The 16,350-nt window shown below is 45.8% G+C and overlaps 1 protein-coding gene across 1 annotated transcript in view; it reads right to left on the reverse strand.

The window, feature by feature from the left end:
• GALNS (galactosamine (N-acetyl)-6-sulfatase) overlaps positions 1 to 16,350 on the reverse strand; it is a 75,433-nt gene that overhangs the window by 8,878 nt on the left and 50,205 nt on the right. The window contains exons 12-13 of the mRNA XM_075008910.1: positions 15,920 to 16,041; positions 63 to 180 (exon numbers count right to left, since the gene is read on the reverse strand). Of these exons, the coding sequence (XP_074865011.1) occupies positions 63 to 180; positions 15,920 to 16,041 (240 nt within the window). The remainder of the gene's footprint in view (positions 1 to 62; positions 181 to 15,919; positions 16,042 to 16,350) is intronic.

Below are 16,350 nucleotides of genomic sequence, written 5' to 3' on the forward strand. Positions count from 1 at the left end.
AGCCTGACGAAATACATTATAAATTAAGAGTGTTTCAGCTGACATGTGTTTTAATCCCTTACCATGACGGCCTTGTCACACACGTTTAGCTGCGGCTCCCCTGGTACCATGGTCTCCTTGTGCAGCTGGACTACAGGCAATATACGTTCCATAACTTGCTGGTACTCAGAGCTGGAAAAGCTAGAAGATGATGAAAAGCAGCAGGAGTTATTAGTTGGACATTCCCAGGGGGTCTGGTTTGCTGTTGTACAGTATATTTAGGGGATAAGAGTTTGTATAGCACATGCTACTTAGAGCACATGCTAAAATCTCTTGCGAAACAGACACCTGGTGCAAATGCTCAGGGATGGGGGCTTGAGCACAATACAAGCATCTGGCAACAGGTTTAACTAAGTAAATTAGCAAGGTAGGTGACATTTCCAAGAACACCAGAGGGCTCTGGACATTGGACTTCCATTGACTTTCCGTTAAAATTGAGGGCCTTGGTGTTTTGGGACACTTCTTCCTGGTTTGTCTTATAAACACAGGAAATAGCCGTATTTTGCAGCTTTGTTTTACCCCAACCGAAGGGATTTCACATCTTTTTATTCACCAACATCGACTAATTCAGCCTCATAATCCCCCCCAAAAGGTGGGCCGATATCAGTAACTCCATTCTGCAACGGAGAACCCGAGAAAGAGAGAACTTATGGGACAGAACCAGAGACAGAACCTAGAGTCCCCAACTTCCCTGCCTGTGTTTTAACCACAAGAACATTTTTTCCTCAGAAACTTTCTTGTTGCTGGCTGGCACCAATGTGTCACATTGATACACAGGTTGAACCTGTCTCATCCAGTACTCCTAAACCTGGCCAGTGCCAGACAAGAGAATTTGCCAGAGAACAGGAGCTCAATATTTTCTAGAACATTACCAACACTACTGCTGCTTTCTGGGCTTTTAGAAGACATTGAGGGGTAAATTACAGCACAAAACACTGAGAGCCAGGACTGGTGTCTGGAAACAAACTTGATGGGACTACAGGAAATGTGGCCACATCCAGAATAAGTGGTCATCCAGCTAACTGAAATCATGCCGGATTACAGAGTTTGCCAGACGAGAGAGTTCCAGATTAGAGAGGTTCAACCTGTACAGGACAATAACTGAGTTTCTGCCATTGAGTTTAATGAGGAGAATTGGTAGCCTAACCCCTCACCCCACCCCACCCCAAATACAAAAACACCGAGACTGCCTTTTATCAGAATGATTACTGCAGTTGGTATTGCTTAAGTGGTTTACCTGCTATTTAACTGTGGTAAACACTTCAAGTACTTCTAAAATGGAGGATTAATACCCAATGATCTCATTTTGCCCATCATATTGAGACTCACATAGGAAACAGCGAATGGCAAATCACATCTAGAGATAAAAGGGAAACAATGCAATGTGGTCCTGACCCCAGGCTCAATTTAACAACAGCCCAAGCTGGCCACCCAGCCCCATGATCCAGCTAATTTCCTTCTCTGGAAAAGAACGTGCCAACAGTTTCCAGTAAACCCTAGAAACATCACATCTCCTCGGCAGCCTTCCAGAGAGACACTGTGGGGATGGGTCTGAGCTATGCTGATAGAGAACAAAAGGGAATTGGGAATGACAGGCATAGGCCACCTAATCTGTCTCTCTCACACCCAGCTAGCGGTATCCTGGATTAAAGAACAAATTTAGAGACTGTTACCAGGTCCAGCCGTGTGATTTGGCTGGACCAGCAGACGAGGTTATTTGTGTGAAGATCCCATTCCATCACACACTTTTCTCCCACTACAATCTCCTTTTTTGTCCCACTACAACAGGTTCTACAGTTCCATGATATACATCTGGGACTATTCTGAAAATGGTGCGGTGGGGAGAGGGGATCAATCAAAAGTTTTGGAGGTTCCAAGCCCACCCACGGCTACTACTCTTGATAAGAGCAATCCAGGCAGTAGCCACATGGTCAGTAAGCTGAGATAACATTGCGCCAGAATTATACAATGGCCATATTGTATCTGAAGGTTTGCTCGTCCCATTATACACACAGGTCTCCCAGGATGACCTTTGTTTAAAAAAAGAATATTCAGCCAAAGCTATTAGGCCTTACAAGCTCATTTACACTGGCACACAAGGAAGAGACCACAAAGAAGCACCCATGCACTGGCAGGAGACATCACAAAGGGAAGCTCGCAAAGGATGTGGATGTAGTAAGGGAGACATACAGTGACTTATGCAATAAATTGTGCCCCTGAGCCCATTAAAATTGGACTGTTTGGGAATGCCAGTATGCTGCAAAGTTGAACAGAGAGAATGTTTTTCAAGCATAAATGCTACCATGGTTGGCAGATCAAGCACAAAGATAGCTTGTGTAGGTCGCATGAAAATACACTCTAATTAGCAACGGCACCTTGTCTTCTATTGCGCCTTTCACCCACCAATCTCACAGGGCTTTGAAAATCTTATTTAATTACACTTTCGTATTAAAGTGCCATTTATAAAAAGGTTAATAAATGATTAAAGATGTTCTAATAAATGGTTAAGTAATTGTTAGAGACTCCAACAATTTATTGTTCAAGATGACCGCACCTTTTACAGATGTGGTTATAATGATTTAAACACACTTTGCTTTTATCTGTAACACATTTACCACCTAGTCAGCATTTATTAGCCTCTTACAGCAATTTACAAATGGAATTTTAAGCTTCACATCTTTCTTGTAGCCTTAAGGGCTAAATGCTTCACCCACCAGAAGTTCTTTTGGTACATGGGGTTCAAAATTAGTTGGACAACGGAGCTATAGCCTGGCTGAGAGGTGACATGTGGCTGTGATTTTGCTGCTTTTTTCTCCATACGTGTCAATGTTGTGTACAGCAAAACCCTCCTTTGTCATATCTCAGCCACTGGGCTTGCCCACAACTTTCTTTCACACCTGTCACCTGCTACACACGTGCGCATGGTGCAGAACCGGTTGGAGAAGGCTAGTGTCATTTACAGCTTGGCCTTGCTCTGATCGGCACACTCTGGCTGTTGCTTTTGTGCTCCTCGCTACTTCAGTAACCAGAGGAAATCTTGGCCCATTGTCAGTTCTGGTGACCCTATTCCTCTTCCCTTGACTGAGCTGAACAGGAACCCCCTTATCCCTTTGTCCTGGGGCAGTCTAACCAACCATCACTGTAGGACCTAAACATTTAGAACCTTTCAGTATTTGGCACAGACTGAAGAGTTTCTGGAAGCATGGTCTGCTTGAAACAGCCTGGCTCAGGCCCCAGTTTCACACCTCTAAAGCAAGTACAGTGTACTGAAAGCCACGTCTCGCCCCTAAAAAGCGTTAGTGAAAACAAGTGACGTACTAGACACGTTCTCAGCAGTCACACTGAGCCTCCACAAGCACCATTCCCTCCAATTTGTTCTGCCCATGCTTGGAATAAATTTTATGATGTACATCAAGGCACGTGTGGACATGCATCACCCATAGAAACAGCCGCTGCTGGGTGTGTGCTCTGCTAATCAGCAGGGTAGCATGTAATTTCTCCTAGGTGGCCACCCAAGCACTCACCTTACAGGGAACACTGTCCACAAGCGTTTTAAAACTTGCCAGACTGCAACAATACTGAAGTACGCCACACCCCCAGTCTGACTCCAATGTGGGGTTCTCTCAGTCGTGCCCTAAAATGTGTTAGCTATCACATGTTTAAAACACATCCCGCGTCTCTCATCTAGCCATGTCCTCAGCATGTAGGCGTGTGGAGGAGTGCACCGGGCACGTGCCTACTGTTTGTTTTAAATTGGAGTCATGCCAGGAGATCACCACTCACTCCTTTGTGGGTATTATCTGAGTGCCAGTGTGGCTGGCTCATCAAAAGCAGAGGAAGAGACAGCCTCTGCCCCACAGAGTCCACAGCTTAATTCACATCCAGGCTGACTTGTTCGTCTCTCCCATACGTCTGCTGAGGGTTGACAGAGCAGTATCGAGGGACTGTAGGTGAGGGAGGCCACTGCCAACAACCTGATGGCAGGAGCATGTTTGGAAGAGTCTGTCAGAGGAGTGGGAATTTGATGAGCACCAAAGTTTAGGTTTCTGACCCCTGCCCTTTCTGAATCGGAGTGTCAAAATCGGACCTTTTGATCTGTATGTAAGGTCCAAGTGCCAGTGATACTTTTTAAAGTCACTAATACTCCTACTTACAACAGCTTCTTTAATAAATAAAACCCATCAGTGACACACCTCTTAGTTTGCTCTATAATCCTTATGAATAATGCTGTAAAAACGCACAATTAGAATTAGGGCTTTAGAACAATGAGGTCAAATTAATTCAGGGGACTCCAGCCACACACGGCAGAGGCAACTCCAGGTAGGTCGTGGGGGGCTCTGGCCCTGGCCCCACACAGAGGGATCTGGGGAAGTGGGACTCTGGCCATGGCCCCTCAACAGAGGATGCAGGGGGAGGGGAACTGACTCTGGCCCCCACAGCAGGGGCTCTGGTCCTGCACTCTGGTAGGGGCTCCGCGCTCTGGCCCCATGCTATTGAGGGGTCCTTTGTGACAGGGGCTTCTGCTCCTGCCCCAGCCTTGCGTCGCATGTCTGCAGTGGGGCTCCGCCCCAGTCCTGCCGCTTCTGCCCCCTCTTGTGCTGCATGGAGGAGGGGTGGGGCCTGGAGGAGCCCCCGCAGCATGTTGCTCTAATTCTGCTTGCATGTGTGCTGGGGGTTGCCGACCCCTGCTTTGGGGGTAAATACTTCCTAGTAACCAACCTGAAATTCACCTTTGAACATGACTAGGAATCTCTCTTACTCTGAGGAGTCACCCTGTCATCTTCAGTGGGAATGCAGGATCAGGCCCCAAGTGCAGACTCTGCAGCATTTTCTATAAAAGCTATAATCTATCCAGGTGTTTGAACATTACTATCTGAGGGAAGAGTCCAACCTCTCTGCCTCCAGGGCATGCTGCATTTGTATTCTAGCTCAACAACCCTGCAGAAGGGAAGAGCTGGGAATAGCAGTGAAAGAATGAGACACAAGCGAGGCTCGAGCAGGTGTTGGTGAGAAGAGTTTGCTAAAAGAGAGCCCCCTGTGTACATGAAATTATTCCATGCGCAGAATGAAAGAACAGAGTGGACGAAGGCCAGGGTCTTTACACTAATTGACACTTTACCTCCAGGAAGTCTCTGGAGAGCCAATCAGAGCTGGATTGCAAGCGCTAGGTCCCAGACACAGGTGTGGCCTGTGCTTAGTTCATTTAGAGTAATTGCGCTTTGGCAATCTGTTCTCATCTCCTCCCTCTTCAAACAAATCTCTGTGTAAACTGCTCTGCTGGTAATCCCCCCTCCCCCTATGCCCTACAGTGAAATTAAATTTTGGGGGAGGGGATGGAGAGGTCTTTAATGTACTACTTTGATTAACAGTATAATTTTAATCTTAGACTCTTCCTCACAGTCCTTCACCTTCAGCTTTGCTACTCGTCTGGAATTATGAGACAGTTTCTTTATTTTTCTCATTACCCAAACACACAGAACACCTAAACCACACAGAATATTTAGCTAGTTTAAGTTTCTAAGCTAAATCTTGGTTTTTAAATTGTACCATTTCCAGTCCCTTAAATATACAAGCAAACTCCAGTATCACTATCCTGGGAACCATATGATCACTTTATTATTGAGAAAAATGTTGCCAAATGGTCATTAAATAACAAGCTTAATAGAAATCTGACACCAAGTTACTTAATATCAGAGGTCAGATTTACAGTTGTTTTTTTTTTAAACCAGATATACATCAAGTCAGTGGAACAACATACAATCTGGTTAACAAAGTAGCTTTTGTATTTTAAGTTCTCTCTCTTTTGGAACTGGTTGTAAAAGAAAAATCCCTTTTTGTTTCTATAACCATACCCCAGTCCTGATGAACTAATCCTATCTACTGCAGATATCTTCTGAGTTTCCCATAGTGTTCATCAGTGTAGTGTCTAAGACGTAATCTTCTCCTATTACTCAGTCTTCTTTTGTTGATGTTTTCCACTGTCATATTTATACTCAATTTAAAAACCTGCATTACAGGAGATGGGGACAACCAAGTTGGGCTCTACTTTTCAGATGCAGCAGGTTGCACAGATTGGAAGTAGGCATGAGGCAAAGGGAAATGGGTTAGAATAAAAAACAGCAGCACTGAGCCCAACATTTAAACCATTTTTACTCTGGGAGCTTTCAGGGACATTTTAACACAATTGCACTTAAATCCTTTCGGTGCTTGCTGTGCAAAATTATCACACTCCTCTTACAGTTTTCCATCCAGCTGACAACATAGAAAGCCTACAGTGAGCTAGGTCTGCATGATTGCCTCAGGCCTTTTCTTTCAAGGCACTTACAATAAACCACATTGTCCTTGATTTCTGTCTGAGGTTCTAGCAGCAGCTTTCTGGAGCAAGGCCTTCTGAGTACTCTCTCAGGTCCATCTGGGGAGCTCCTTTCCCAAGTATGTCACTCAGGTTCTTCTTGGTGGGTGGCCATGTTCTTCTATCAGCGAAAGGACTGTCCTCTGGCTTATGCAATCTCGGCCTATTTTTAACTGCCCTTTTTTTTCTGATGTTGGGCTTGTTTGGTGTGCTTACCAGTGTTGTAAAGTGAATACAAAAGTAGGGAATGAGAGTTAACTTAAGTTTGACTCTGCAACACATGTATGAATAAAGGCTCTGGCTAGCAATTATTTAAAGCAATTGTATAAACTATTACTTGGCCTTTGGACTTAGTAAAGGTGTTTATGATTAAATTAGTGTTTGATGATCTTCTCTATCATCATTAAATCCACCAATCTTGTTTCCTTGGGTCTCAGCTATCGATACTGGACCTATTCACACCACTTTTGTTTAAATGCAAGCTTTAGAATTTATGGTGTCTCAGTTGGGTTCTGGGCACAAGAAGAGCTGCACACGGTGATAGATAGGGGATTTTAAAGTGCCATTACTGTTCAAACCTTTGCCATGGCAGAGGGTGGGGAGGGAGAAAGAAGCCCTTGTGCTAATTGGCATTGTCAGCTCTGGAGATGGACATCTTACCTATCCACAAAGTGGGAGACAGCAGACTGTATCCATTTACGCAGAGCTACTATCCCTAAATAAATAGCGTGCAGTAAGAAATTATGTTACAACAACACTAGATAAAAGGAAACCATAGGGAAGGGCTGGACTGTGGCCGATGCATGCGTCTCTGAACTACAGCACTGGCCTATTCAGGGCATGAGCCCTTCCTTCCAATGGAGAGTAGAGGTATTCCAGACATACCAGAACCTCCCTTTCTGTGGGTTTGTCTTCACTACACAAATCAATCCAGTCAGGGTTGACCTTCCAAGGTTCGATTTTGGCATGCCTAGTAAGCAATACTCCCCAATATCGCGAGGCATAAAGGAGGTCAACAGGAGTTTCTTCTGTCAACTTCCCTCTGTGAGGACAGCCAGTTAAGTCAATTGTTTTTCTACAATTCACTTTAAATGTCTAGAGTAGGAAGCAACTGTTGGAATTATTAGATGCAACTTGGCATGGACACAGCAAATGAGCCTTAGATCTTTCTAAGGCGAGGATAGTCGTCCCCCCTCCATATCAATTCTCTGGCTTTGGAAGAGCTCAACAAGTATGTTAACAAGGCACCCCACAATCCTGGAAAGAAAGGGGTGGAAGAGGCACAGAGAATGTGTTTAGCAAGTCTATCCAGGGCCTGGAAACTTAGAGGTTACTTGGTTCCAGAGTCCCAGAATTGCTGTGTGACCTCAGGCAAGTTGCACCCTTTGCACCTCAGGCAAAACAGCTGTGAAACTGGGCAGTGCTAGACCCTCACTAAAACCAGACATGACCTAGGAGCTGCCATTCCAGTATGTCAGGCTGCATTGCCTTTTTCCCCATCATAGCCCTGGCTGCTCCTGTTTAGCTAAGTGCATTGTTTGAATGGGAGGATAGGTGGTGCTGCTGCTTTTACAGTTACATTTGTGTCATCTTATTAACGACATGGTGGTGCTAGGTTTCGTTTTGCTCCCAGGACCTATTAATGTCAATGTCAGGTCACTGCTGGAGGTTCTTCTGTGTTACCTGACAGCACGACTTTTCTTCCTCTGCCTTTTTTGGCTAATTTCACTTCCATACCTCTTGTTGTCTCTCTCTTCCTCAGTCAACTGAGCTGTGATGGTTTTACTCCAGAAGGCACAGCCTCTGGTTAACAAATCTGACTTGGTCCATCATCAGGAATACCGGTCTCCCAGCAGCAACTGAGATGTACGGGCTCTCTGAATCCTACCATTCCTGTAGCATCATGGATTCGGGTGGCACTGTTCTCCATGCTCGTCTACAGTGGCTGATTGGCTGGAGGTGTTGCACCGGAGGTATTTCTAGTTGTATAGCCTTCTCAAAGGTGACCTGTAACCTCATGTAGGTGCCTCCTGGCTGAGTTCCAATGACTGATTTTAAAAAGGCAGAAGTAGTGTATAGGAAATACCTATTTATTATTATTACCTAAGTACCTATTATTATTGGCAGAAGTAGCAATATTAACACACTACTCAGGAAGTCCTCCTACGTCTGAATCAGGACTTTGTTGTGTAAGACACTGTACAACCTAGGTCACCAATAGAATTTGGGACTGGTTTATCGACTCTTCAGACTTTTACTGCCCACTGCTTACTAATGCGCCACTCAAAGAGAAATGTTGGGCACAAGTCACCTGATTTTTCTCTATTTGTTTCAATGCTTATTTGAGAGTCTTGATTTGAAGAAGTTGTTTCGTGCAGCCACTTGCTAGTCTAGACATTGTCTGGACTCTTCTATGAACTGACTTTTCCTTTTCAGTTAATTTTTAATTTACTTCCATTCCTGAGTTTCTTTCTTTGAAAATTTCTTTTAATATTTCTTTCTGGGAACTGTTATTCCCTGCTAAAGAGCTACTCGTTGAAACATTTGCAGATGTTTTCATAAGCCTTACTTAAGCAGAAATTGATTTAATGACTCACAAGCTGTCTTCCAGAGTCATATTTCTCTTCAGATCCTCCATCCCAGGCACTGGAATGACTTGTTTGTTGCAAGAGGTGTTGCTGGAGGAACTCCAGGCATGTGTCTGACTGGAGCGATTACAAGTAATCTTTCATTGTCTAACCCTGCTTGGTTGACATGAGGCAACAGGTTTCTGCTATCTTGACTGAGGCTTCTAACCACATGTCTCATCAACCTTTCCATAGCTTTCAGCAGTGCTCCTTCTCCTTGGGCTGCAGATAAATTGCTTGTGATCTCCCTGAATGCAGCTGCCACTGTTCCCCTCTGATTAGAGGATGAGGATCCAGCACAGTTCTTCATCCAATTATCCCCGGGGTGAAATTATACATCGCTTTTGCTGTTTGGCTCATTCCGATGTTTCTGCACCAACCTATGAGGTCAGACTGGCTGCATTTCTATCAGATACTTTCTCCTCTCAATTGTGTCAGGAGCATTCTCCTCTCTTTTCTGGCCCTATAACTAGTATTGTTAGTTCCTCAGTGGATTCTAAGATATTTCATCAGCTTTCAATATGCCCTTGTAATCCCAATTTTAAAACACTTTTGGGCTGGATTCTGAAATCACTAGTAAATATCAACCAATCTTGTGGATTCCATTTGCTTCTTTCACTCTAGTCAACTGTATTACCTTATAGTAACAGACAGGTAGCCGTTTTAGTCTGTATTCTAACAAAACAAACCAGCAGGCATGTAGCACTTTAAAGACTAACAAAATAAATTATTAGGTGATGAGCTTTCGTGGGACAGATCCACTTCCCACAAAGGCTCATCACCTAATAATTTATTTTGTTAGTCTTTAAAGTGCTACATGCCTGCTGGTTTGTATTGTCTTATGTCAGAGAGGTTCTCCAGCCCAGAGTTTTAGTGTATTCCTCATTCGGAGGAGCAGCAATCACTCAAATCAGATGGCTGTACTTAATGTCACTAACAACAAGCAAAGGCTTCAGCTTTCTGAGCTTGTTTGTTAAGCTACTGCACCTCCAAAAATTTATACTACCAATTCTTTCTGCTTCTTCAACATCTGACTCAAAACACTTTGTACTGGGTTTATTGTATTGTATGCTGTGCTAAGTTTAATTTTATATTTTGTTTGCTTGTGCTCTGAGTATTGTAAAGCATCTTACTATAGGCACATATGCAAAAAGCTTTAATTTTTTTTTTCCCAAAATAGGTGCTGAAAAGGCTAGCAACAAATTATTTTAATCTCTCTGAAATGTTACCTGAATGAAACCTCATCTGGAAAAAAGAGCATCAAAAATTGCCTCCACACCCCTCTAACAGCTACTAACACCTGCCTCTTCCGTGATAAAATCTGCGGCTCCATAATTGGGCTGATCAGCCATCAACCAGACTCAGAAACAGGAGGATGATGTGAAGACATCCTACCCGTTATCAAAACAAAAAAGCAGTAAAGTAGCTCTTTAAAGACTAACACGAGCGACTGCCAAGTAGTAAGTAGTCTTGGAAAGAACAGTTCCTTTCATGGTACTTCTGATATGTGCAACAGAGAATCAAAGAATTTAACAAAGGAAAAGACTTATTAAATCACCTAATCTCTGATACAGTGTATAACAAAGGCCCTTCTACTGTCCCACTTGTTTTAAATTAAACAGAAAGAGTGGTAACTGTGCTCTGAGAGGAGAATGAATATTGCCTGGACTTAGAGAAATGCTGTTGGGCAGTGTTCCCTGTAAGTTGTGCACGTGCGCTCACTCAGGAGAGATTCAGATGCCACTCAGTTGATGAGCAGAGCACCCACAGGTAGGCTCTCTCTTTCTACTGAGGGTGCACATCCACCCCTGCCTCAGTGCACATAAAAAATTCATTCTGCACATGGAAAGAAAAGCGTAGAGGGAAAGATTGTTGTCAGAATTAATGTACGATGTTATGCTTTAAAAAAAAAAATAAAACCCTGGGGCTACAAGAAGCATCCCTCAGTCTTCTCAGACGTGATCTTAAACATCTCAGAAGACAAAGACACAAAATGGGTTCAAGCCCTGCCACACAAGAGAAAGGAGTTGCAGGTAATTAAGGATTTTAATGGTATGGGTACAGAGTTAAATTACCCTTGTGGCAACACAATGGTGGGTTTCCCTCTGAGCAGCATTAATGTAGGGAATCCAAATGGGCAAGCCACCACAGGGGACATTACACTGAATAAGCACACACACTAGCCACACCAGGACCATCCCCAAAAATGAGGATAATTTAAGTACCACCAAGGAAAGGAGACTTACTCTTCACGATCAACAAGTCGTCCTGTGGCACCTTATAGACTAACATGATGTTTCCAATGTGACCAGAGACAAGAGAAAAGTAATGTTATATGCTACTGAAAAGAATATTCATTTACTAAAAAGAGCCTTCTCATTATGGTCTGCCTATCAAAAACATCACTGCTTTCCATAATCATGTCATAATCTTACCATAAAATTCAATCAAGGCAACAGCTTGTGTGTGCCCAGAAAGCAATGGAACCATATGAGAAATGACTGCAAACTTATCATTGGAATTTAGTTCAATCCTCAACGCAGGGATGTTGAAAGGAATGCTTAAACTACCAGGCAGCAGGTGCCCTGCAGACAGGCACCTCACAGATAAGCCTCCCCAAAACACAGGCCCACAAAGCCAAGACTTCTGATTATCTAATTTTTGGCATGGGGTGATTTCTACCTCCCGCAAAAAAACAGCCATTAAACCATACTGGATATAATCTCACACACAATCCCAATTCAGTAATGTAATTTTACTGAGCTGAGTTTAACACACAGCAGCAACTGCAAAGAATAAGATGCGATATGATTTGGTTTTGGTTTGTTCATTAGTTCTGAAACACAATAGAAAGCGAGAGCAAGTGCAATGGGATTCTGAAGAATTTTATACACCAGGTAATGTACCTCTCAGGTGCTCATCCGTTATGTATGAGAGAAATGAGCATATTTTTTCTTCCCCTTCTCTCTTTAGTGAGAACACTTAGTGGACAGACAGGCGCAGTGCTGTTGAAAATAATGGAGTGAGTGCATCCACTCAATTATTTAAAGTGGTTGAGTAATTGCAGACCTGTCAGTTCAGAAAACATCCCTCTGTGGAAGGCAGTGCACAAAACCATTTCTGTGCGGGTGGTCGTGGTGGCTGCAGTTTCCTCTGTACTTACTTACCTATTCCATAAATCAGAACCACTGGGAATGGAAAAGATAGCATATCCCAGTCTGCCAGCTGACTGAGCTAAAAAACACCACACCATTCTTCCTAATCAAGGGAGGAGCTCTGTCAGACTTTTCCTACAGTGAGTGGCATTAAACACACAGGGCCAGATTCAATTTTCAGACAGCTGGGTTAGCTGATGCCTGATTAAATCACTGCCGATATCTTTTGGGGGCAGGAACTGCAGTGACACAGTTACAGGAGATGAGGCTTGAGGGGCCAACATAATTCAAAGTGGGCGGGGTGGGCAGAGAGCCCACCAACTCAGTTACTCTCTGAGAAAGCTCCCACTGGGGGATGCTGCAGCAGGTGTGAAACCTTTAATCGCCACGTCAGAATGATGGGGAAGGCACGGGTGGCAAGACCTCTGAGTGTGCTGGGATAGGAGGGGCAGGCATGGCCCTTGAGAACAAAGGCAGCCAGCAGCCCAGCTTGGGCGCGCAGGTTCACCCAGGCTATTCTGCACCTCACCGGGAGTCAGTCCTTTCCATGGGACAGAAGACTGACAACTGTGCCTCCCTAAGGAAAGGGGGGTTGGACATGGGACAAGAGCCACTTCATCTGACCAAGTGGATCTTTGCCCACAAAAGCTTATATTCAGAACAATCTGTTAGTCTAAAAGGTGCCACAGGACTTCTCATTGTTTTGATAGCCTAAATCAGGGGCAGGGAACCGCTTTTGGGTCAGGGACCACCAACCCACATAAAGAACAGTAGGGGGCCTGCACACAAGTGGAACAATTAAATAAATATACAAACATCACTAATGTGGCTCCCGAAGCGAGAAGGATTAAAAACCTCACGTGTGTGGCACCCACCTCAGAAGCAGGGAAAAGACAATTACACTCATCCCTCGCTATACGTGCGCAATTGGTTCCCAACTTTCTGCTTATAGGCAAAAACTCGTAGGAGGGACTCTAAATTCCCTTAAATTAAAATACATGGAAAAGTCTCTGCTTGGTTCCTAGTGCTCCTAGCTCCGCGAAGGAGTGGCAGCGTGTGGCGCTGCTTTTAAAAAGGTAAGTGAACCTTGGGCTGGGGGTGGGGGGCTTGCAGAGGGTTAAAGGCTGGGGGCAGTCTGGGGCCATGAGCGGGAGGGAGGGTTAAAAGCTGGTGGTGGCTCTGGTGGAGGAGGAGGTGGCTTGTTCCTCCAGGCTGCAGCAGCACCTGTGGGGGATGCAGCAGCCAGGGGGCAGTTCGGGGACCGGGCCGGGGTGGGTATTGGGAGTGGGTGGGGTCGGGGGGGGGTGCAAGGGGAGCTGCTGGCTGGAGGAGTGTTGGGAGTGGCCAGGCTGGGGCTGTGTGTCTTCCAACCCACTGACCAGGGACCTTGCAGCTGGAACAGAGCCAGCCGTGGAGCAGTGGGTCTCCCCACCCCCTCGGCTGGCTCATATAAGTGGGAGAAGCCCACTCGCATAGTGAGCGAAGGTAAGCATGTGTTTACCTTACTTGAGCAAGCACTCATAAGTAAAGTACTCGTTAAATGAGGGACGAGTGTAATCTCCTTAAACTCCAGCCACGGGGTGGGAAGAAACGAGGCAACAAGACTCAGGTCTCACTCTCAGGGATGGATTATCTTTTCTGCGAACCCCGGGATAAAACACTTTGTGGGATCCCCTAGATTCTGGGGTGGGGCCAAAGAGGAGGGGTTCAGTGTGTGGGAGTGGGCTGACAGGGAGCAGGATGGGGTTGGGTGTACCAGGTCTGGGCAGGTAGTAAGCAATGTTCCCTCTAATTCCACGGTGTCCAACACATTTGCCACTAGCCACATGTGGCAAACAGCACACAGCAGTGTGGGGATTCCGGCTCAGGACCCACATGCAGCTCTTGGAGCCTTTAAATGTGGCTCCTCCTAGACCCACACGCAGGCAGTGCCCTCCGCCTGCTCTGCACACATGCCCCACCACTTGGTGGAGAAGCGCGTGGAGGTGGTAGCTCTGGCCCTGGCAGCCCCAGTGGTGGCTCTGATGAATTGCAGGGTGTGTGCGGGGGAGGTGCCTGGCTCTGGAGAAGGGGGAGGGCATTTCTGGGCAAGGGCTGGGACTGCCTGACTCTGGGGGAGGGGGAGGGAATGTATTTAGAGCGGTGGGGGGGGGGGGGGTGGTGAGGCAAATATGGAAGGACAACCACAAAAGTGTGGTGATCTTTGACTTCCTATTGGACACCCCTGCTCTAATATTTTTCCATCCAAGAGCAGAATAAAATTTTGTTATGTGCGCCAAGACATATGCAGGCATGCACCACCCATAGAAACACACGCTGCTCGCTGGCGGCACTCTGCTAGTCATCTGGGAGGCACCTGAATCTCTCCTGGGTGACCACCCAAGCTCTCAGCTTACAGGGAACATTGGTGGTAAGGTGCAGGAGTGGGGTGAGGGTCGGGGGGGGTCTGGGCAGGAGGTAGGGTGCGGGGGTGAGTTTAAGATGTGGGGACTGGGTGGGAGGGAAGGAGCAGGCTAGGGGTGCGGGTATAGGGTCTGGGCCAGAGGGTGAGTGTAGGACTGGGACGGGGCATCTGGGCAGGAGCGGAATGGAGAGCTCTAGATGGGAAGGGTGGGGAGGGAGCAGGGGATGGTGCAGCTCTGAGGGGAGGGATACGGGTGTCTGCACAGCTCCCTGCAGACACTGCCCCCTACCCCAGCCAATGGGAGTGATTGGGGGGCAGAGCCTGCAGGGAGGGCTTCCTTAGAGCGCACAGAGCCACTTCCTTCTCCCTGCCAGGCAGAGCCTATGGGCCAGATCCAGCCCTGGTTTACCTTGATTGCCCCCCACTCCACAAGGCTCAGGGCTCCCCCACCCCACTATAGAAGCTTGCTCCAGCCACAGGACCCCCCCATGGGCTGCTGGGCATGGAGTGCGGAGCCTCACAAACCAGAGGCTCCCTTCCCCTTGTGTAAGTCGAACTGGGAAAGGTGCCCATCCAGCGTCTGGCCAAAACATTTGAAAACTATATTTCGTTCCACTCCCTGCTTGTTAGTTTGAAACTATGGCCACCTGTCTAAGCTTTGAGCTGTAAAACCTGGTTTACACACAGGCTTCAAGAAACCACTAGCAAGTCTGTTGATAAATCTGTAAACCAGACACCCCTTGGGTATTGGCATGTACCCGAGGTGAGAGCCGTGCTGATGTGTACACACCTCGCCTTGTTCTCTATGAAATGTCTGTCTCCTCCCCACACAGGGCAATTCCGTCTTGGCGGATTCTGCTTTCACAGCTAGATTGGCACAATCGCCGTATCAGTTTCACTCAGTGCATTTGCCTGTGCACATTCCTCTTAAGATAAAATAAGCATCCATTAACAAAATACAAACCATTAATAATGAATAGTAGGCTGGATAGCAAGACATGAAAACGATGTAATGCTCACAATGACACTCCGACCATTTAATACTGCTTATTTTACCCATATAACACGAATAGCCTCAGGAGGAGCGCTGTCTAAGCTTGAAAGCTGGTCTCTCACCAACAGAAGTATAATAAAAAGTATTATTCTGCCCACCTTGTCCAGCAATCAAAGGAGTCAGGTCAGTGAAATAATGGGACCAAGTGTCGCTGTAACAGGAGCGTGGTAAAAGCCAGATGAACCATGTTAACTTTAACCAGCTCTCCCTGCCACCACGCTTCCCAGCTTCTTCACAACCAGAGCACATTCAACAATGAACATCTCTATTCATGTCTATCTTTCTCACCTTATGGGATACTTTTCCCCAGGATCCCTTCCCAAGTGGAAGAGCAGTGGCAATTTGGTGTGTTCCTCCTGAGTATGGGTTGTTACTCCAGAAATGTTCTGCCCAGGACAGAAGTCAATGCCCTGCATTGGAGAGAAAGAGGCAGGTCATTGAGAACGTGGGATGAAGGACTGGATTTGAATTTAACAACAGACAAACATTCTCAGGGGGTAGCCAGGTTGCTCTGTAGCTTCACAAAAACAAGCAGTCCTGTAGCACCTTAAAGATTAACCAATTTATTTATTAGATGATTAGCTTTCATGAGTAAGATCTGAAAATCTAAAGCAGTGGGTATTACCCATGAAAGCTCACTACCTATAAATAAATATACTAGTCTTTAAGGTGCTACATGACTGCTTGTTAGATGTAAATATGAACGCCTCAGCTGTTGA

Source organism: Carettochelys insculpta, chromosome 14 (assembly GCF_033958435.1).
Source record: "Carettochelys insculpta isolate YL-2023 chromosome 14, ASM3395843v1, whole genome shotgun sequence".
Classification (NCBI taxonomy): domain Eukaryota; kingdom Metazoa; phylum Chordata; order Testudines; family Carettochelyidae; genus Carettochelys; species Carettochelys insculpta.